The sequence below is a fragment of the Gymnoscopelus braueri genome (genome assembly GCF_963280865.1).
Source record: "Gymnoscopelus braueri genome assembly, chromosome: 8".
Classification (NCBI taxonomy): domain Eukaryota; kingdom Metazoa; phylum Chordata; class Actinopteri; order Myctophiformes; family Myctophidae; genus Gymnoscopelus; species Gymnoscopelus braueri.
Window position 1 is genome coordinate 22976873 of NC_137609.1, and position 23829 is coordinate 23000701.

General features: G+C 43.2%; 1 protein-coding gene across 1 annotated transcript in view; it reads right to left on the bottom strand.

Annotated features, from left to right (window-relative positions):
- The window catches only part of lhfpl7 (LHFPL tetraspan subfamily member 7), a 111819-nt gene that overhangs the window by 74079 nt on the left and 13911 nt on the right, over positions 1–23829 (bottom strand). Inside the window, exon 2 of the mRNA XM_080434788.1 lies at positions 7519–7657. Coding sequence (XP_080290914.1) covers positions 7519–7657 — 139 coding nt within the window. The remainder of the gene's footprint in view (positions 1–7518; positions 7658–23829) is intronic.

The window sequence follows — 23829 nt, forward strand, 5'->3', positions numbered from 1 at the left end:
AATGGCTTCTATAAAAATCAGAATCAGAATCAACTTTGTCACATCACAGGTTTACAGGTGTAAAATAGTGGGTGAAAATTGTTTTTGTGCATGCTCCATCGTTTGTTATTTCCATATTTCAGCATGCTAACTTTCCAGGAAGAGAAAGGCTGCAGTCTATTAGCTTGGAATCCCCATCAATGATGTCATTGGTAGGCAGGTTTCTAAACTGTCCATAGCCCACCAATGAGACACAGAGAGAGTAGACAGAAATTGTGTCATATTATAATGAACAATGGGGTGAAGTGCTCCTTTTACTGAATACACCTAGCACAGTTCACCTGTTTCACCAAACTCCCTTTTCTCATTTCATGTGTTCCATTGCACTACACACAGACTTTTAGCGTCTGGTATGATCCCATCACAAGATGGTTTCTAGTTTGATCTCATCGTATTTTGTATCTTTCTTATACTGCTGATGGGGCTCTGAATACAAGAATGTCACTGTGTTGCCTCAGCTGTACTGTACAGTAAGTGCATGTGACAATACAAACTTGAAACTGTATGGTGATAGAAGCAAACGGAGGAGACATAGATATTTAATTTTAAATTTTTAAACAGAGCCAGTTGGGGTGGCAGAGCAGACACTGTATCACTTCAGTGAGAGAAATGTAGATGTACATAATGTACTATATGGAAAGGCAGACAGCTACATTTTCCTCCAAGCATATCTCGAGGGGCTGAAGTCCGAGTTACTTGGTTTCGCATCATGCCACACAGTCACACCGAAAATAGCCAATCTGCAAGCTCACAATGTGTTGCAGCGCTACGCGTTGTGAGCTTGTAGATCACCGATTTACATGACAGAAGAGTTCAAACAGTGCAAGGGGGTAAAGACAACAAGGTTTCAGCAGTGTTTGTACTCTCTAAGCAAAGTTGTCTCTCTGTCCCCAAGACTTAATTCTCCTGAGTCAATGATACAATAAACAAATAAAATATTTCTTTAAAGGAAAAAAAGGATAAGCTGTGATTGGACAAGTTTACACTTATGTTCACTTCTGCTAGCAAAAGTTTCCTTTCTATAAAACATTTACGAATAAAATATAGCCATCTAGTGCACACAATTAGCTGTGTTATGGCGAAAAAATTTTGGGTGGTTTAATCCATCCATCTTTGCACCCCAGACAAGAGGAAAAACACTGGAATGTAAAAATTCGGTATTCTATATACAGCAGCTGTGATGATTGACAGCTGGCACAGGTACCCTGCGCTGAAAGTGGTGGCAGCACAGGAAAAAAAACATAGCAGGTGTTTTTTGATCAAAGGTAGAGGTTCCTATTTTCACCGGCATGCTCAGGGAGGACATCTGCATATAGCTGCTTTGCCCGAGGGAGTGCTGACACAGCAGGCCGGGGTTCCTCAGCATCAGCACAACGCAACTACAGTATCTACAACTGTGTGTATGGATGTGTGTGTGTGTATGTGTGTGTTCCCTCACTGAGGAATACACACTCTCGTTTCCCGACCAGAGTTGGGGTACAAAAAGTAAAGAAGAAGCCAAAAAAAAAGGAGAAAAACCCTGAAGTGCTTTCTCTGATTGGTATGTATGTGGATGTCAAGGCATGGTTCTATATGTTTTGGCTGCTAGGGAAACTTTAAATGAAAATATTTTAAAGTAGGACAGGAGTTCAGCTTAATACCTGCGTTTTGGGCCAAATGCTGGAGTTAACTGGGCAAGCGATAACGATAATATTTCACTGAATAATAATTGGCCTACTAGCAGAGAGAGTACAGTTCTAATTGATTCAGGGTTGGTACCAGCTCAACACCAACTTAAGTGTCATGCTGGTAATTCTTCTAAAGGAGGCCACAGCAAATTGAAGCATTATACTTGAATAAGTATAGTTGATCAACCCCAGCTGGGTCACCTGGGCAAGGGTGTATGTTTTCTGTTCATGTGCTTTTCTCTAGCACATGAACAGAAAGACAGTTTCTGGAATGTTATGCAAAGAACCAATTTAGTTATCCTGATTATTTATGCTAAAAGCCCTGAGGCACTTGCTCTGAGCTGCTTTACCAGCCCCAATAATGAAGAGAGAAAGAAGAAACATTCGATATACCAGATAATATTTCGTTATCACGACATCGTACAAGGCCTTGAGACAAATCCTCTCCATGAATTAATGTGCGTGCTTATATCCCCGCAGGACAAATATGAGATGAAGTCTGTTTGTGTAAACTGATATGTATGATAGTATGTCTTCAGCCCTGAAGAGATAAGGAAACTAGAAAACTAGAAAAATTCACCAATCAGAATGGAATATGAAAAATCTGACGGATCCGTCTTGATCACTGGACTATAGAGATAATGTGTACTGATTTGCGTGATGTTTAGACAAAATTTGTAGGAGTAATGTAAAAAAAAGATTCAGCAAAAATCTGCCTCCTGGTGGCGATATAATAGAGCAATATTAAAAGGGCAGCATTTGTTCCTCAACGTAGTGCGAATGTGCGTGCAAAGTTTCATTGCTATCGGACGCTGCATTCATGATTTGCGGCATTTTGTTCCAAACGGGCCACTCCTGCAAACTTTAGATGTCAATCTTAGCCAATCAGGATGGAATATGAAAGAACAAACATATGCGTCTTGATCACGTGACTATAGAGATCATGTGTATCGATTTGCATTAAATTTGGATAAAATCAGTAATATTAAAAAAAATGTTTTACATAAGTCGGCCTCCCGATGGCGCTATAAAATGCAGATGTGAAAATGCAGAGCAAAGGTTTTACCTTGGCCTTTAGGGAGTGCGCATACAAAGTTTTACACAGATCAGTGCAGTTATAGGTAAAAAACACGAATCGGCCTGTTATAGCGCCACCATGAGGCTGATTTAAAAAAATTAGCATTTCTTCCTCGGCCTAGTGGGAATGTGCGTGCAAAATTTCACGGAAATCACACGCTGTGTTCATGATTTGAGGCATTATGTTCAAAACGGAGCACTCTTGCTAACTTTGGAAGCCAATCTTAGCCAATCAGGATGGAATATGAAAAATCTGAAAGAGCAGTTTTGTTTAATGACTAAAGAGATACTGTGTACCGATTTGCGTGATGTTTGGACAAAATCTGTAGCAGTGCTGTAAGAAAAATTGTTTTGCAAAAAGCGGCCTCCTGGTGGCGCTATAACAGGGCCATGTGAAAAATTTGGGGCAGAGGTTCTGAAACTCACAGTTTCGCTGGGATCCAGAAAACGGTGCCGGAGATTAGCTGTTCAGAAGGACACACGGACGGACACACGGACGGACGGACAGGGTGCAAAACATAGTCTCGGCCATGCCTTTCGGCCTGGCGGAGACAACAATGCTTCTTGAGCTTCTTTCCATTACAAAGCTCCAACAAAGTCTTCCGTCCATCAATGTACTGAAATAAATGTTTCACACAGTCCATTCAAACCTTTGCTTAGCTTTTATACATTAAAATAATTTAAAACTAGACTAATTATAGTAACATTAATGGAAAATAGACTAACATTAATGGAGCAATCCTTTGACAGAAATCTAATACTTTCAATTCAATTCAATTAAGTAATGTTGCAGTGCGTTTGTGTGTAGTGTAGATTATGTTTGTCTCTCACACAGACACACACCCACTCACCAAACAGCTGCCCTCTCCGATCCCCACCACTAAGAAAAACAGGCCAATAAAATATGCATGGTTGAGGGACAAAAAATAAAAAAATCTTCACCGCCTTAGCATATAAAAACAAGTAGCGCTGCTGCCTTCCTCTTTCAGTGCCTAAAACATTCATAGACCGCACAGCACAGGCCTGCATCAAGGGCACTGCATGCAGCTGTGCTGTGCTGAGCTGAGCTGAGCTGAGCTGTGCTGTGCTGTGCTGTGCTGTGCTGTGCTGTGCTGAGCTGTGCTGTGCTGTGCTGTGCTGTGCTGTGCTGTGCTGTGCTGTGCTGTGCTGTGCAAGTAAAGTTCACGCCACGGTCTAAGTAATTCTGGACCTCACTCCTGGGACCCGCTGGGCTGAGAAAGGAAACAAACGGGCAGTTTTACCTCCAAAAAGGTTTTCCTGATTCAGCTCAGTGCTGAAATCTGTCTGTGTGTGTAAAGATAGAGAGAGTGTGTGTGAGGAGAGAGAGAAACAGTGAGAGATGAATGAGAGACAGAGAGCAAAAAAGAGGGAGAAAGACTGAGACATAGAGGAGGCGGAAGAGAACAGCAGCACACAGACAAGGCGTGCGCGTGCACGCGCGCGCACACACACACACACACACGCGCACACACGCGCACACACAAACACACACACACAGCCTTTGACTGTCAAAGATAGGGAATAATGGGGATCAAATCAGCCATCATACTCAATGCAAAGAGGCTAGAGGCAAGAGTCAGCACTTCATTTATTCATATCTAACAGTATGGGGTCAACACGCCCTCTGAAACACTCTACTCTACTGATAATAAACAAAACCCTTGTGCTTAATAGACTTTTCTCTGGCTTTTATCAGAGCATTTGAATATCAGTCTCTCGGCATATACGGAAACACCAACTCTCTTTCTCTCACACACACACACACACACACACACACACACACACACACACACACACACACACACACACACACACACACACACACACACACACACACACACACACACACACACACACACACACACACACACACACACACACACACACACACACACACTGCATGGCTGGAAAAACAAACGCATTCCTCTGATCTCTATTCCTCTGGGCTTTTTGTGCACTGTGCAAAGACTCCCATCTATCTAGACCAGACTTAACCTGGAATGGGAACAAAGGACTGGCTCCTTACTCAGTATTATTATTTAGCATAGTGTGCTGCTAAGCTAGACAAAGAGCTCTGTTTCAGAGAACAGGACTCCACACACATGTAAATACATACATGTACAAAATGACATGCATGCACACAGCGGGCTTTAAGAATTTCCTGTGGCACAAATCCGGTTCCTTTCAATCCAAAAAAACATCGTTGATCCGGTTATGGAGACAGAAATGTACGTCGATCCGGCTGCGTCAATAAGAGATGCTGTGAAATGTCTAACTCTGTCGATTATGGGCCCTTTTTTTAATACTTTATTTATGTTTTCCATGTACAAGATACAAGAAAAGGACATATACTGTACACTTGTACTGGATTATGGTCTATTTTAACCACATGAGCCCTATTCTCAATATGAACATGGACGAACATTAGGCAAAAATAGCAGATCTGCCAATTGTAGATCTGCTAGAGATTTTGAGTAGAGGGAAAAAAGTATAGTCCCCTGGTGGACTCCGGTCAATGAAGTACATAGGGTTTAAGTGGTTAAATGCCACTGCTCTGGACAGAGGTAATTGCTCAAAAATAACCCATGGGACTCAAGCATTTACTGGTAATCTACAATAAAGACACTGTGGAGACAAAGCGATGTTGAACTTTGGTTGAACCTTGGGCTGTATAGCTAGCTGGGAATCATACATCATATATGGTCATGCCCATATATGGGCATAGCGGCTGGATTGGCGGTTCTGGTTCTGCACAACCGCCTATCCGGCGACGTGTGCGCCGAGTTTGAAGTTGGTCGGTCAGACGGATGGTAGAAACGTGAACTACAGATGGACGTGCGGACACACGGACTGAGATGTCTCGCATTTATATAGGATATTGGTAACCTATCAATTTTTGTTATGCTAAAGAACTTCTGTCAAGGGTAATACAGTATAACATGAATAGAGCCATCACATTCCCCAAACAGATAAAGATGGTTGATTATTTTTTAATTGTCGCTTTAATATTCTCACCTAGCCCACTGGCAAAATACTGTGTATACTATATTGTTATAAAGTAGAGAATTTCTCTCTGTGGAAAGTTCGTGAGCTCGTAGATTGGCTATTTTCGGTGCGTGACACCGGCGCACAGACTTCAGAGACAGAGGAGTTCAAACGGTGCAAGAGGGATAAGCCAACAATGTGTCAGCAGTGTTTGTTCTCTCCAAGCAAAGTTGTCTCTCTGTCCAAGACTTCTCCTAAGGCAAAGATACAATAGGCTTGTGAGGATGAAAACAAACACAAAACCAAAACTAAGAAGCACCGAAAGGATTAAGCTGTGATTGGACAAGCTTCTCCTTTCAACCCAAGACCTCCACTATAAGAGACTTTCATTCAATTTATATTTCTCTTTTATTCTCGTTTGTTGAAATAGTTTCCTTTCTATAAAACCGTTAAAAGGAAATATAGATATCTAGTGCAAATCTCTCTCCAGAAAATAGCTGATCTACGAACTCACACTGCGTCGCGATGTGAGCTTGTAGATCTACTATTTCTAGTGAATGCTCTCTATTTTCGCCAAATGTTCACCTCTTATGACATGCCCAGAAGAGGGACACTAAGTTTCATGTGGTTAATGCCTGGTTGTCTTATTTTGTGTCCCATAAAGTTACTGAAATGAAGCACAATATTGCATGTTTTTTAAGTACATTAAAAAATGTAATAAAGTGAATGTGACAGTCTGTGTGAAGGGCAGCATACACAGTGCCCTTCAAGGGTCAAACAAAACTGTAAAATGTAGGGTCACTTTAACCACTTAAAACCCTCTAGTAAACGGACTTGAGTTACAACTGTAGTCGGCCCACTTTTTCCATCTACGCCACCAAAAACAGCCGATCTACAAGCTCAAAGTGCATCGCAACGCGACACATTTTGAGCTTGTAGATCGACGATTTTTTGCGGTGGTTAATATTCACTATTCACCCCACTAAAGCATCCATACAATTATTTTATGCTAAGCACAGAACAAGGTGTGTATACATTGCAATTAAAATGGGTCCACAGCACAGGGGAAGTGGGTAAAGGCTGGCATACCTTTTCAACATGTGATTCGGTGTATTATGGGGTTGTTAACGTTGAAGCACTGTGGTGCGACCATGTTTTGTTTATGGACCTACTTGAATGAAAGCAGCGGCCTGATAAGTCACATGTAGCCCTGAACCAATGACCTGTGTTAAGGGGCTGTAATTGTCTTTTTACAGCAAGCTCTAAATCTATCACACCCCGCACCCCCACCACTACTGCACAACCTCCCGTTGCCATAGCAGCAGCTGTCCTCAGGGTTTTTGACTGATGGGTAACTAAAGTCAGCTCCTCTATCCAGCTCTGATGACTGGCATCGTTATCAGCATGTGTTGTAGATTGTAGTAGTGTGGTTAGAGATTCACTGAAGACAGGAAGCATGGGAGAGCTGGAGGGCAATGCAAATCTTTCAACTGTCAATTGTTTAACCAGTATGATTAGCCCTATATAATTTGTCCTACAACGAATAGTAGTAGTAAACGAGTAGACGATCTGCAAGCTCACATCGTGTTTGCCTAGAATAAAATGCCCAAAATAGCCGTTAAATAATTAAATCCTTATGGCCCTCAAAAACCTGACATGAACCACCCCTGACAACAACAAGAACAGCGAGAGAGAGAGAGAGTGTGTGAGTGTGAGCCCCTGCACTAACCTGCAGCCATCTGCATGTAGCCAGCCAAGGTGCAGAACCTCCTTTCACATCCTCCACTGGGCAGGAACATGGTGATGATGGCCAACAGGGAGCTGACTGCTAGCAGAGCACATCCTCCTGAGCACAGCACCGCACTGGTCTGGAACACACACACACGCGCACGCCACACACACACACACACACACACACACACACACACACACACACACACACACACACACACACACACACACACACACACACACACACACACACACACACACACACACACACACACACACACACACACCGTATATTAAAACAACTTTTGGCACGGTTTGTAAAATACATTTCTTGCTTTTTTCATGTAGCTCCAATGACCAAACAACATTTCCAGAGTAAGCAGAGTGATGATCAATTTAACAATTGGTTGGTTTTTTATTGGTACATCGTTGAAGTTAAGACACGTTTTATTGCTTTCTGATGTTCTGCAGCAAGTTGTTTTCCGTTTTGGTTGATTGATTGAATACTTCAGTACAGTAAAGCATTTAGGCTAAAATGATAACACAAAAAAGTCCTGGGGACTTGTTTCCATTGTGATTCTACGTATTCAATTCATGAACAGAGCATAGAATATTAACACATTAAAAGACGTCATCAATAAATACAAATAGCTATATTTACAGAGGAGAAAAAGGAAAATAATAAAAAACTGTAGCAGTGTATGACCCCTCATTTCAATGGGACTAGAAAATGTGCACCTCGGAGCACAGGTCAGGTATGTTATTGTGGACCAGCAATGTTCGGAATTCAGGATGGAATATGAAAAATCGGACAGATCCGTCATGATCACATGACTAGTGATAGATACTGTGTACCGCTACAGCTACCTCAGTGAGCGCAAACTGTTGTTTGAATTCCAATCGGGCTTCAGAACATCCCACTCCACTGACACATGCCTACTATATTTGACCGACTACATCAAACGTGAGGTAGACTCGGGCAAATACTGTGGCATGGTCATGCTGGACCTCCAAAAGGCGTTTGACACTGTAAACCACGCAATTCTACTTGATAAGCTGAGGGCGATTGGTTTTGATTGCACATCACTAAAGTGGATGAGATCTTACTTGGAGGGTAGAGAACAAGTGGTTGACATCAACGGAACCATGTCCTCATCCCTCCCGGTGAGCTGCGGGGTTCCTCAAGGCAGCATTCTAGGGCCGTTACTGTTCCTTCTATACATTAACGACATGAATGCTGCCTGTAACTGCAAACTGTTCCTGTTCGCTGATGACTCGGCACTCCTGATCTCGGGTGAGGACAAGTTGCAAGTTGAGGAAGCTCTCAGCTCTGAACTCTCAAAAATCCGTACCTGGCTTACCGATAACAAACTGTCACTACACCTTGGGAAAACTGAATCCATCCTATTTGGGACCAAACATTCCCTCAGTAAAATGAAGGTAGATGACTTCAAGGTCATAGTCGATGACACAATCATCACTAGCAAAGAAGAGATTACCTATTTGGGATGTATTCTTGACAAATACCTGTCAGGTGAAAGCATGGCAACAAAGGTGGTCAAAGGAGTAAACCAGAGAACCAGATTTATGGGCAGAGTTTCCTCTTTTGTCAACCCTCAGGCCCTCAGGACCCTCTCGGGGGCCCTGATTCAGCCCCTTTTTGACTATGCTAGCTCCTCTTGGTACTCTAACACCTCAGTGTCACTGCAGACTAAGCTTCAAACCTCCCAAAACAAACTGATCCGACTACTTCTCGGACTGGGGCCCATGACCCACCTCTCTCCCACTCACTTTGCCAGCCTAGGCTGGCTCAGGGTGGAAGACAGGGTTAAACAACTAAAAATGGGTCTGGTCTTCAAAATTGTAAATGCAGATTTGCCCGAAATGCCCCGTATACCCGCATATCTGTATAAATACCTCGAAAAAGTTAGTGACACCCACAGCCACGAAACTAGAGGGAGCGTAAACAACAATCTGGTACCACCCACCCATAAAACAAACATGGGCAAATTCTCCTTCTATAGCACAGCCACCAAGGAATGGAATAGTCTAACCCCATCCCTCAAAAAATGCAGTTCGCTGGGCTCATTCAAAACAGCCCTAAAAACTCATCTTTCTGGAGGCCGAAAGAGGAGATAGTACCAGTTTCCCTGTAGACAGACGACCCCCCCCCTCCTCTTTTTTGTACATATTTTGTATTTCCTCATGCATTTTTTGTATATAATCGTTATTTTTCCATGCTTCACCCCCCCCCCTTTTTTTTGTACATTTATTTTTTATTTAAATTTTTTCTCATGCTCCTTTTTTTGTACATAGTTGTATTTTTTTCTGTATTATCTGTATTTTCATGTTGATTTTTGAACTGTTTGGTTGCTACTATATATGTCTATGAAATTAATTCAAGGACCCCAACGGAAACAAGTCCGCAAGGACTTTTTTGGCCGGACCTTTTAGACAAAAGCATTATAATTGTAACTGTGTTGTTTTACATTCTTTTGCCTAATAAAAATTTCAATCAAAAAAACGATTTCCGTGATGTTTGGACAAAATAAACAAACAAACAAAACAAAAATCGGCCTCTTAATGGCACTATAACAGGCAGAAGTGAAAGATTTGGGGCAGAGGTTCTGCTCTGGCATCCAGAGAGTGTGCGTGCACAGCCAACGGTGCCAGAGATTAGCTGTTCACAGACGGACACACGGACGGACGCACAGGGTGCAAAACAGTCTCGGCCACACCTTCGGCCTGGCGGAGACGATTAATATCCAATAAACTCCACTTGTAGTTTCCTGTTAGATGCTTTTTCAGGCCAATTTTGAAAGAAACTAGTGATTCAAATCCTTTAATGGGTGATGTCAGGGCATTCCACATTGCGGTGGCAGAGTATTAGAATGAGAATTCTTCCCATGTTTGTGCTAAATATGGGGTGTACCACACACACACACACACACACACACACACACACACACACACACACACACACACACACACACACACACACACACACACACACACACACACACACACACACACACACACACACACACACACACACACACACAGAAAGAGAGGACGATGACACCAGTTCTCCGGTAATCAATAATCACTGAGCAACTAGGATCAACAAACACAAAAAGGCTGATCCACAATGAAGACACATGTTCTGAAGCGCTAACATTATGCACAATTACATTTTACAACAATACTCTCCAATGGCCAATTACACAACTTTCAATATTTAGACTGTCCAATCACCTGCTTCCTGCCGTTGCCTTAAAGATGGACAAATGAGTGGCAGATAGGTGGGAGTGCACAGGGCTAGCCTGAGGGTGGTGTGTGTGTGTGTGTGTGTGTGTGTGTGTGTGTGTGTGTGTGTGTGTGTGTGTGTGTGTGTGTGTGTGTGTGTGTGTGTGTGTGTGTGTGTGTGTGTGTGTGTGTGTGTGTGTGTGTGTGTGTGTGTGTGTGTGTGTGTGTAGGGGTCTAGATGATTTCCCAGAGCACGTCCAGCTGCCTGCTGCTGTCTGTCTGATCTGTGTGCCCCATTGTTAGCCACTCACACTGGTTCTCAAACTTTAATAAAACTCAGCCAAATTGTGAATACTGAAACACACACACACACACACACACACACACACACACACACACACACACACACACAGCAGTACGAGTCCCACATGTGATTAGCATGCAGGCGGCAGTGATCAGAGAGAAATGTCTAACACGCATGAGGGAATCACAGACCTAATACAAGTGTCATTATGCATGTCCCTGATGTGACTGACGCGGATGGAGGGAGGTAGAAAGAGGAGCCATTTCCACGCCTGAGTGAAGATTTAATTAGCTTGTTCTGGGAGTTGTGCACGGAGGTAAAGTGAAGCAGCAAAATGTGAAGGGGCTACGAGGAAGGTGGCATTAACGTTTTTAAAACCTGTCCTCAAATTTATCTAGGGGAAGCACACTCGCGTCTTTTCAGCAAAGACTGCAGACACGCAATTATACACATCCTCACCTTTGGTCACACAGGAGTTGGGGGAGGGGGGTTGAGAGTCTTGTGGAAACTCCTTCAAGTGGCATTGACTTGTAATTTTAATTATTGCAGGTCCTTTTACAATGGATCTCTGATAAGGTGCTTCAATTAAAAGTTGCCGGAAAATACTGATGGAATATTTTCCACTTGAATAATAATAAGTGTGGAAGCCTTACATTCATGTTGGGCCTAATGTCACAGCCTTAATGCTGAGGGAGTTTATGCTTCTTTGTTTCTTTTTCATTTGACGAGGCAAAGACAATTAAGAACAAATTCTTATTTACGTCGGCCTGGCAAGTGGCAAGGTGTCTTGAGGGAGAGGGAGGTAGGGGCTAAGAAAATACACAAAACAGTAAAATCTAAGTAATATTATAAAATCACAAGTCAATAAATAAAATAAATATACAAATGAATCCCACACAAAAAACATGCAGTAATCCTGGTCTCTATACTGCTTCCCCCCCAAAAAAAGACATGGGTTTCCGATGCTAGCTTCCCCCTGGTCAGCCGGGGCGCCTGATGGAGGGGAAAGGAACTGGTTGGAATAACGTGTTCCAACCGGGGGAACCCCCCCCTGTCAGGTGATAAGAAGCGGCTTGCTAGCTCCTCATGCATTGAAGAAGGCATGAGCTCAGTTCTGGGCTCTCCCTAGGCTGGCAGAGGGAGAGTAGCACCCAGGGTGAAAAAATGGGTTATAAAATTGTAGGTAAGTAAATAAAAACTGCCATTGGTCGTTACAGAGTCATACACAGAAGTGGATTTCATAGAATCTGCTCTACTCCTAAGTATAAATGAGCCCTCAGTCCTCTGCTGTGCTGCTAATACAACCACTTCTTCAGCATGAGCAGATGAGGGGGGAGAGCAATGTTCTCGACAGATATAGAGAAGCCATTAACTCCTATGGGCTTTGTTCTTCTCTCTGTCTCACTGAAATAATATTCATTTATGCATAGGGATATCTCTTTTTACCCCATACTACCTGAGGGCGGCTTGCCTGGCGGGCTCCCAGTGGGTAGCCTAGGCCTACCTCCCAGCTCGATATATATCTTTTCACAACTGTGACACATTAAAGGGTACATTCCTTCTCATAAAAAGGAGCTGGGAGTTACTCCCTACCGCTATAAAGGCCACAACACACTCGCTAAACCATATATTGTGATGTTAAAATGCACTAGTACATTTGTGTAGCACAGCGTGCAGTGAAAGAACGTAACACTTATTCCCATGTAATGGTTATTGTAAACGTTGATGTTTCCTAACTGTGAGCTCTCCAGCTGCTATTGGTACATTATGTCAGTTTTTCAGAACGCTAATTAACCCGTAATAGCTTCATTCACATGACATTTTCAACATGCCATTTTAAACACAGCCCCGGAGACTAATAAAGGGCATTGAAGCAGCACACTATTATTTTGACATAAACAACCAACATTTTCAATTAGTGTTGTCCCAATTAATCAACTCGTACAGTATGTTTGGCATTAGGGAGTGAATATACATTATCTTTGTGTGTGCGCGCGTGTGTGTGTGTGTGTGCGCGCGTGTGTGTAAACATGCATGTGTCTTGTGTATCACTGTGGATGAAACAACTCATAATCATTAGGACTTTTACTTATAGACAAGTTAGAAAAATTAAAGAGACTGTACAGTACAATGTTTTACGATGGGTTCATTTAGTAGAAAATGAGTTTCTAACAGCGCTGGCCCTTTCGGAGATGTTTCCTAAATAGATTCTAATTATGTTTGCATAACGTCTCTGTCGGTGGAAACCTCACATGTCCAAAACAGTTACTTTTCAGGATTCACATTCAAAAGTAGCAAAAGTAGCAGATCTACAAGCTCAAAACGAGTCGTGTCGCACCGCGTTTCGAGCTTGTGGATCTGCTACTTTTGATGCTTTTGTGTGACGCTGTAGTATGATCAAGTAGGGCATTAATTTACAGAAAAACACAAAAAAAATATGGAGATAGAAGGTTTCTGCCCGACAGCAACGGTAACTAGTCTGTCCACTCGAACAGCACGCTACGAAGGAGAGGGAGCACCATTTGTGAGACTCAACGTTGTGAAGAGAGGAAATTACTTTTTCTGAGACTGTTGTCCACAATTTCCTATTGGTCTTTTTTTCTTTTTCTTTCCATACCTTGTATTCTGTCTCTATCTGTTTCAAAACATTTAAATACAACTATGCAAGGCCATCCTCTCAGGAAATGCCGACACATTTTTATCCCTCAGGCTCTACTACAGTATATATTCCAACCATACAGGTAATGCGCCTCTAGCAGTCTGTCATAATGCAGTTGTCATCCAAACATTATCATGAGATAAAGCACAAATGTAGCTTCCTGGAATTAACTGATTACATCATGTTGAAGACCAATAACAGTGACACAAAAACACACCCAGCCACCAAGTAACAAAGTCACATTCCAAAGGTGCTGATTTCCTATTACATAAAAGGACTGATGCTCATTATGATATGATACCGTTTTTGTCTACCCGTCTGTGTCTTTTTTTTTTATTACCATTTTAGCGTGAGCATTAGTGAGGACCAATTATATGAAGATAGGTTGAAAAAAATGGTACTCCACAGACAATAATGTTCTCCTCAGTTGGGATGTATACGATAGACATGGCAACACACTTTGCCTTTCTCTGCCCCCCACAGTGATTCACCATGTTTCAGGGCAGGGCTTTAGGATACTAATGTTTTTTTGTCATCATCATCATCATCACACTGAAATTACAGTATACGAGCAGAAAAACTGGTCGCCTACATTATTGCTCAGTGCCAATACCCTTGACAGAAATACCCAGACCACTTTAACAATGTAATAGGTCGCTGTGAAGAAGAGAACACAAGGTGAAGTGAGAGGGCACTGTAAATCCACTGATAAGTGGACGTGATGAGTTTGCCATATTGTTCAGCCAGTGTGTGTGCGGGTGGGTGGGTGTTTTGCGTATCCTAATGCTGCCCACACACACACACACACACACACACACACACACACACACACACACACACACACACACACACACACACACACACACACACACACACACACACACACACACACACTTAGAGGAATCCTTACAACACTGTCAGAACACTCATACAGCCCCCCTCACCCCACCTCCCCTCTAAATTAATGTGCTGAATAATAGATCCATCTCCTCATTGATCATCACTGGGCGGGCGGGCTCGCAGACAGTGTGTGTATACAGTGTGTGTACGTGTGTGTGTGTGTGTGTGTGTGTGCGGCCAAGTGTCTGACAGTCCTCTCAATGGCTGACAGAGTTGAATATGCAGAGTGAATACAAGATGGAGAGGAGATGGAGGTGAGAGAGCAGCAGAGATCAATCACCTGACAAGTGTCCATTCGTGCCTCGGGGATGGGCTGCAGATAGGACGTGACATTCAAGAGGACACGGGACGATTCCTTATACCCCTTGCCCTCCCGACCACACACACTGACATTCTGAAGCCTGATTTATACTTCATTGTGCGCTGGCGTCGAGCACTGAAAATTGTGTCACGATGCAACGTGTTGTGAGCTTGTAGATGTGCAATTTTAAGTGTGCGACACCATCGTATGACGGAGTATAAATTAAGGAACATATGGACCCATTTTGCACCAACGTCATTGATTACATAATTTACAGTAAGTCACACTTAGCTGGAGGCAAGACAAAGGAATATTGCACTCAAGGCAAATGGAATCACTTAACCTACAACAAAGGTTTGTTGTAGGTTGTAGGCTAGGCTGCCTACTAAACTGATATTGGATTCAATCAAACGAGTATGAATGGATGACAATCTTTTTTGCACACACACATACACACACCTATTTCCGCTCTAGACACAGACCGGATCAGCAACCTTAAGCGAGTCGATGTTTATGCATAGTATTAGCCTGGTATCCAGCCTGCTTCGCTACGTTCGGCTGACTTTTTTTTCTCTCTTCGCTTCTTGAGAAGCGAAGAGAGAAAAAAAAGTCCGCCGAACGTAGCGAAGCAGGCTGGATACCAGGCTAGCATAGTATAGGAGTACGGTCATGTCTGGGTCAAGCGACACAGTTTATATTGTATGTTATGATTACCATGCATTGTTACTGGAAATGCAAATGAAAGCAATTTAAAGCAATCAATCAATCAATCAATCAATTACAAAACACATAATACCACACTATTATTAGGTTACACAGTTGTGGTAGAATTCTACCCTAAAATACCACATCAAAGAATCCAGAAAACAACTAGAAACTAGACGCGTCGCAATCCTGGGAAATTGCAAAGTGTGGTTGCGCCGACGCCAGTCGTGGGTCGCGGCAGCGAGGACTCGAGGGATCCGCCGGGAAGAATACCGTCGGAGGCCGCGCGACGCGCCATTCGAATTCGGTGCCGATCGGATACCGCGTTCGTGATACGTGGCGTTTTGTTTTTAAGAAATAGGCCCCTCCCACTAAATAAATAGGCCCCTCCCACAAATGTAACGGGCCAATCATATTGTCACCTCACTCCTGAGATCACTTGCTTTTCATTTTGAGAGGAGTGATCCCCCCAAAAATCATGTTTTTGGATCAAACGGTTACATTTTGCATATTTGTGGCGCCCCTTATGGATCAAAGTGGAAATGCTTTTGGGGATTCGTTGAGTAAACCACCCTTGACATGTGATTCAAATTTGGAATTGATTGGACGTTTCGTTCGTGATCTTTGGCATTCTTTGTAAAACGGGCCCCTCCCACTAACTTTGGAAGCCAATTACGGACGAACGGTAAGGATCATGTGTACCGATTCTTGTGAAATTTGGATAAAATATGTGGGAGGAGGAGCTAAAAGTGTGTTTTGAAGAAAATTCTAAATGGTAGAAAATCCAGATGCAAATGGGCGTGGCCTATATGGGGAGTTGCGTCTTGACCCAAGGAATATAGGGAAAAAAATATTTTACGACCTACGGTTCAAGAGTTATAGGCCAAAACGTAAAGGAGATTTTTATAGCGCCACCATGAGGCCGAATGGTGTAATTTTTTTTTTTGATAATTTCGGACTAAATTATGAACCTCCCCTCCAAGTCTTGTAACTCTAGCCCTTACAGTTTCTGAGAAAAAATACTTGAAATCGAGTTTTTTCATTTTCCCATTAAAGTGGATGGGGAGATTTAATGCACTCATAAATTAATATCAATTAAACTATGCAACCAATCTCTTAGCAAAATACAAGCGCACGATTCCCTGTCAAGCCGGTCATTTTGACATATGGCACGATAAAAACTGTGGGAGGAGTAGCGGTTTGAAATAAAGTTTATCTTGAAGTGGAATAAAGTGGGAAGAGTACTATAGTCTGGTCGTCTGTCTACCCAGGGCCCGCAAATGTTCAATTGCAGTTTTAGACACATTTGGAACGGTATATGAGAAATCTGACTGATATATCTTGATCACATGACTTCAGAGATAATGTGTACCGATTTTACAGTTTCTCTCCCCATCTGTTGTATTTGAGAGTTATTAACCCTAATAGAGTAGATAATGAATACTGATTGGATTCCAGAGCCTTGTATCTGTATTACCCATAGATTATAACAGGACTTTGCTTTAATCTTTTCCCCAAAGGGAGTTGTACAGTAACACTAGACTGGTTCTCATTGTGATCGGGAATGCAGATTTCTCTTCCTGTGCCTGAGAGACAAGGGCCTCCCTGCTGCAGAGTAAGGCTTTAATGTGGTGTTGAGTTTTCAGATTTGTGGTAAATGAAAACATTGTGGGGGATCCCTCCAGTACAGTCCAACACATTGCTCTCTCTCTCTCATACCGTACAGGAAGATAACTGAACTGGAGCGAACTTCCAGTTTGAGTCCAGTGGGAGCACCACCAACACACACACACACACACACACACGCACACACACACTCCTGCCAATACTGCACAGCTATGGGCCACATTAAATTGTGTGTGTGTGCGTGCGTGTGTGTGTGTGTGTGTTTTGTGGGGAGTGTGAGGGGGTTTTTGGTTTGGGCAAAAGTTCATCCCACAAGGCCAGAACCAACCACAGAGCAGGACATGGGTTCATACTGCAGGAACCATAGGCCACAGCCACAGGCATAGCAACACAACCTGTTGTTTCTCTTTTTGAATCCCTGCAGGAGACTCAACTGTCTGCCAGGACAATGTAAGAGAATGATCCATTGTCCCCTTCTATACTAGCAGTGTGTGTGTGTGTGTGTGTGTGTGTGTGTGTGTGTGTGTGTGTGTGTGTGTGTGTGTGTGTGTGTGTGTGTGTGTGTGTGTGTGTGTGTGTGTGTGTGTGTGTGTGTGTGTGTGTGTGTGTGTGTGTGTGTGTGTGTGTGTGTGTGTGCGAGCGTGCGTGCGTGCGTGCGTGCGTCTGCTGCATATCTCCCTAAGAATGGATTTTCAAGCCTTTTTCTACACCGCATCCACAGCGGTTGCCCTGGCCTGGCTCCACTCTGGCCAGGACCCTGCAGGCAGCTTGCCTCCCTGTCACAGCCACTAACCACCACCTGCTGCACCACCTGGAGCCCAAAGCCCACCGATGGCTTGGGAATGATAAATAAACCCGAAGTATCCTTCATCAATGACCCAACTTATTTCTGTTGGTCACTCTAGCACTCTAGCACGCCCAAGCTGACCACACAGAGCCAGGATCATCACAGTGTACCTCCAGAATTTGGGAGTGGAGAGGATGGAATGACCTGCCTGAGTGCAGCCCTTGTGGGATCAGCTTGGGCGTGCTGTACGTGCTGGAGTGACCAACAGAACGTTGGCTGACTTGCAACAAATCCTGGTTGAGGAATGGGATGCCATCCTACAGCAAAATGTATAAAAATGATAAAAAATGGCCAACAAGTGTTGTTTTTCACGTATTACTGTGGGAGAGTGCAATCATTCAATCCACCAAGCAACTCAAAACAAGGGTGAATACCAACAGAACAATATTGCAGGGGATTTTGGGAAAGAAATTTGGGGCGCTACCCACACGTTTAGCTGTGTTGCTCATTCCACGAATGGCCAATCGTTACAAGCTGTACCTCGTTGTAAAGGTGACTAATCAACAATAAACATTATACAAAAGACAAAACCAATTGGTATTATTAAAGGGGAAAAATAATTGACCTAAGTTAAGTGTCCGATCTTTTTGTGGGCAGTTTTATAAAATGTTTAACAATCGTTCATTAATCGCAATCTAGGCAAACGTTTGAAATAATCATGCTATTGATTTTAAGTCATATCGCCCAGCCCTATACAGAGTCACAACAACAGGTAGCGCAAGTCTCCATGATCCCAAATCTCCCAAATCCGTGTTCATGCCACTGGTGGTTATTGTGAGCTAGAGGCCTGCGTGCTGCAGGAATAATGGCGTCTCTGCGATAAGGATGTGCATATACCAGCACTAATACTCAACTGGCTTTTGATGGAAGACATTGCCCAAAATAGCTCAGCCATGTGGGCCATAAGCATTCTTCTGCATTTCAAATATGCTGAACACATCTGACTTTCATTGTACCTAAACAACTTTTGGTTATTAACACAGGACAATCAATAAAAAAGGGGGAATCTTTCATCCGCAATGAGGTTAAATAAAGTTCTCATGCAGCCTAGTTGACATACACATAAATCACACTTGGAGTTTCACACCTACTATAGTTCATGGAACGCAGGTGGAGGCAGACTGGCCTCCCAAAGGAGAAACTTCTTTACGCACAACCTCTGGTATAGAAGCACACACATCATCTTATATAAGTTACCAGTGTTAGTGGCTATGGTACAACTGGGGGAACTCGTTTCTATTTTAAGAGTCACATTGCTCTGAAGACGACGGCTCCACACAAAGCCACTTCAACAACCCCATACAAAGCAAGCAGCCTGCAGTATTGTTCAAATCAAAAGACACAGACAGCACGGGTAAAAGAAAAGTCTTTAAAAATGAAAACCAAACATCACTCATCAGTGATGAGGGGTTATGAACTGTGTTCCCTTTATAGGCTAATTAAGCAATCAAACATCAATCTGGCAGCCTACCCCCCCCCCACCCACACACACATCACTTGTGTGTGTGGCTACCCAGCAGCGCCGATTCCTGCAAAGCAGAGGCACAAATAATGTGTGTGTAACACAGAGCTTGTGTACCATCATCACACATCTCCTCTACACAACCACACTGATGATGAGTGCATGTCGAGAGGGCCTATAGTTCAACTCTGTACTGTACATGAGACAGGAGATTGATGCTCTGCCATCTTCATCTTCACTCCTCGATTCTCTAGCTTGGGGGCTTGGGTCCCATATTAAAGGCAGCAGTCCCATCAGCCACACAAAAGCCCCTTCTCTCTCCACTATTCGCTTCTCTCTCTCTGTCTCACAATGAAATAGTAGTTAAATGCCCCGAGGTTGGGGGTGTGGGGGGTATTTAGTAGCTGGTAACAGGGTCAGGTACGGAGGATAAAATAACCGTCTCTGCCCCGAACTTCCTCCCTGACCCCTGCCTCACTATGTCTTCTCTTCTCTCTTCCGCCCGTCGCTCTGCGCTTCAGAATACATCACAATGGTGGATCAGATCAGTCGGGTGGTAGTGAGGTGAGGGGGAGATCAAATGGCTAGTTTGAAGTGTATGGAATCCTTCAAAGCCCAGTTTAATGATGATATCCTCAGAGTTGAGCCAGAAGATTATACCGCTCTCATAATGGGGGGTGGGGCACGACAATGGGGATGGTGGGGGGGACAGTCAAAAGAAAGGAACCCCAAGCAAAGTCTCTCCTCTCTGCTTTGTAATACAATAATAATAACTATTTATAAAGGACATCAAACCAGGTCACCAAATGCTTTACATAAAACCAAATAACCAAATAAAAATCACACCCAGTGTGAAGTGGGCGGTGTGGTCACAGTGGTCATCACAGTGATGGAAGAAGTGATGGAAGAAAAGTAATATTGTGGACCAACCATTGTACACCCATAACTTAAAAAAAAACAAGTGCATAGTCCTATTTATAGGGCTATGCACATGTGTCATGTTTCACTAGCCAATCACAGTCCTGAATAGACTGTGATTGGCCAATCACGGTGCTGGGTTAGGGGGGTACAATGGTGGCCAATCACAGCGCAGGGTTGGGGGGGTGCAATGGGTGGGGGGGTACAATGGTGGCCAATCACAGTGCAGCGAATGTCGATGTCCAAACCTCACATATAGGGGCGGTTTCACCGCCCAAAAATATATGTTACCATATCCATCCATTTATGAATGCACGGAATCTGTGTGTGTGTGTGTGTGTGTGTGTGTGTGTGTGTGTGTGTGTGTGTGTGTGTGTGTGTGTGTGTGTGTGTGTGTGTGTGTGTGTGTGTGTGTGCAAGGGCGCCGATACTGTGGGTGCCACGGGGCTAAAGCACCCAGGTGAAATGAGGAGCACCCACTGGGTGCTGGTAAAAAAAATAATAATAATAATAATTTAAAAAAAATCACCTGGTTCAGATCGCCACTGAATAAACCGAATTAACCGAAATAAAGTTACAAAACCCCCCCCAAAAAGTAAATTATCCGGCCAAAACCCGCAAAATTTTGCGCGAACGGGGCACACTAGTGAACGGGGCACTCTAGTGTGTGCCAGGTTGCGCACCCACTAGAGCTTATAAATATCGGCGCCCCTGTGTGTGTGTGTGTGTGTGTGTGTGTGTGTGTGTGTGTGTGTGTGTGTGTGTGTGTGTGTGTGTGTGTGTGTGTGTGTATGTGTGTGTGTGTGTGTGTGTGTGTGTTGGGATGTGTATCGCTGAGGACCATGGGGTGTGTTGTCCTGAGTGGGAATTTGGTTGGACCAGTGGTTGTCCAGAACCAAAAATCCAAATATCTCTGTATCGCTCTGTCTGCCTGTGTCCCGCTTATACCCATGTATGGAGATCCTGGATGTCATCAATGTCAGTCCACAAAAAGATCCGAAAGATCTCCCCGGGTAACGAGGTGAGTCTTAGGAGCAAGCAAAAGAGCCCTATAGAAGAACTGAGGCCACACACAGGCTTATAGGGGACCAGCATGTCCAAGATGTAACTGGGAGCCTGTCCGTGCAGGGCTTTAAAAGCGATCAATAAAATCTTCTGAAGCTCACAGGCAACCAGTGATATCGGAGCAGATATCAAAGATCTGATACATTCAACCACCTTGTCAGTTAAAAACAATAAACCCAAAAGACATGAAAGACATTATTCACTTGGAACTTTGGAACATTTAAACATTATTGTAAAATTTAACAGATTTAAAGTAATACTAGGTAACGTTTTCAACAAAACTAAAGTTAAATTGTATATCTTTTGCGAGTGGCAAAAGTTTCACAACACCCACTCTGTGAATTTCACCCCGGAAGCCTTTTATTTATATATTTTCTATTGAACGTGTACGGGGGGGACTTTCCCGGGAAAATGACGTTCCTGGCCAACGTCATGACGTCGTGGCCGACGTCCTCAGGAACTACCGCAACGGTTTCCTGTTTGGCCAGGAACTACCGCGCTATTAACAAAAAGGAACCTCACGCTGATTTTAAGATAATGTAGGATTGGAAGATCAAAAAAGAACAGAAAAAGAAAGCACAGCTCATGGTAACTAATGCCCCACTGGCTAAGAGAAACGATCCGTAGATAGTATAAAACCATTAAAAGATCGCTTTTTGAAACGCTTCCGGCTTCCGGTGAAAACGAATGGAATTCTGGGTAATCGAGGACTAGGGAAATTGTATGCAGTGACGGTAGTGACCAGCAGAGGTTGCTAAAAATCGTTATTTGTGATTCTGCATTGTACAACTTTAAGAGCTGGTTACAAAAAATCGAGGACTACTGTATGTTTATTTTTGGCATGAATTAGATTAGAAAGATACTTACCTCTTGAATTCTTAACTAACTTATTGTAAAAGAGGCCAATGAGACTTTCAACTGTTGCTAGTGAACCTGAAGCCGCGTGTTCTTCCATCTACATTCAACCCTCCTACATTCTCTTTTAAAGTTGCAGATATTCTCATTGATCCAGTACAATTCTGTATTATGCTTAACTCTGGATTTAAAAGGTGCTACAGCATCTAAAGTGGAGGTGCAGAGAAGATTAAAACCAGTCACTGAATGATCATCATCTGAATGTTGGAATATATTAACATTAGCCAAAAAGATGGAGGAAACATTTGAGGCATCATTTCCGTAAACAAATTGTAATGTGCATGATGCGTGTCTGGCCCATTGTGACACATTGGAAAACAGAATCAAATAAAATGCATGAGTGATCAGACACACAGAGATCAACCTGGTTAAGGGAGCAGATACCCTTGATTTGGTCCACACCAGGGTGTAGGAGGTTAATGTTAATAGAATGTTTAGACCGGTGCCCCGGCCTACACGGGGGTCATGCAAGTCAGGAAAACACACCCCACCCGTTGTGCAATTACTCTTGTTCATCTGATGTACTCGTTGTACCTGCTGTGAGCTCCACATACACGCATCACGCTTTACTTCACGCCTCCACTTTCGGTCACTGCGGCTTCCTTCACCCATGAGCACAGATCTCGTACTATTTAGAACGAGGGCTATGTATCAAGCTCATAATTACAGGAATATTAAACGCAAGTTATATCGCTAATGTGAGTTCGATTTCTAAAATTACAGGCACTGTCTTTACATCTCAGTTGTCAATGGACAAATAACAGTAAAAATAGAAAGATCATCAGAGAATTGCAGTCAGTAGTGGGACACATGGTTATACAATAATGTTGGTCGTTAAAAATTAGACTTACTAAATGTCACATAGATAGAAGACTTGTTTTGTTTTGGTCTTTAGAGAGTGGTCCAATTAACGATCATGGAAGAAATCCAGAGGTTTCAAATTTGGAACGTGCTTAAGAATTCAGAGGGAGTGCCATGGTAGAAAGAGGGCAAATAATACTACCTAAATCATTGTGATAATTAGTATAAACCTACAGTATGTTTGGCACACTGATGAAATGTGGATACGAAGTCCAATCCTGAAATTATGGTTGAACGTTTTCATCTGCAGGACTCGGAGAGAGGGCACATAATGAGAGGATGAGTATGCCAGCGAGCAAGAGAGAGATGTAGAAGAGTGGGAGGGGAACGGCTGCCTGTTCAAAGTGAAGACAGAATGGTATTCTCTATATTCTAGGACGGTTGCCCCAGTGGTGCCATTAAACGTCTGCTGTTTTTTATCTACTTACTAATCCACCACAGCTCATCTTCTAAGCCCTCTTAGTAGGTGAGCAAAATATATTTGCCAACCCGTAAATATA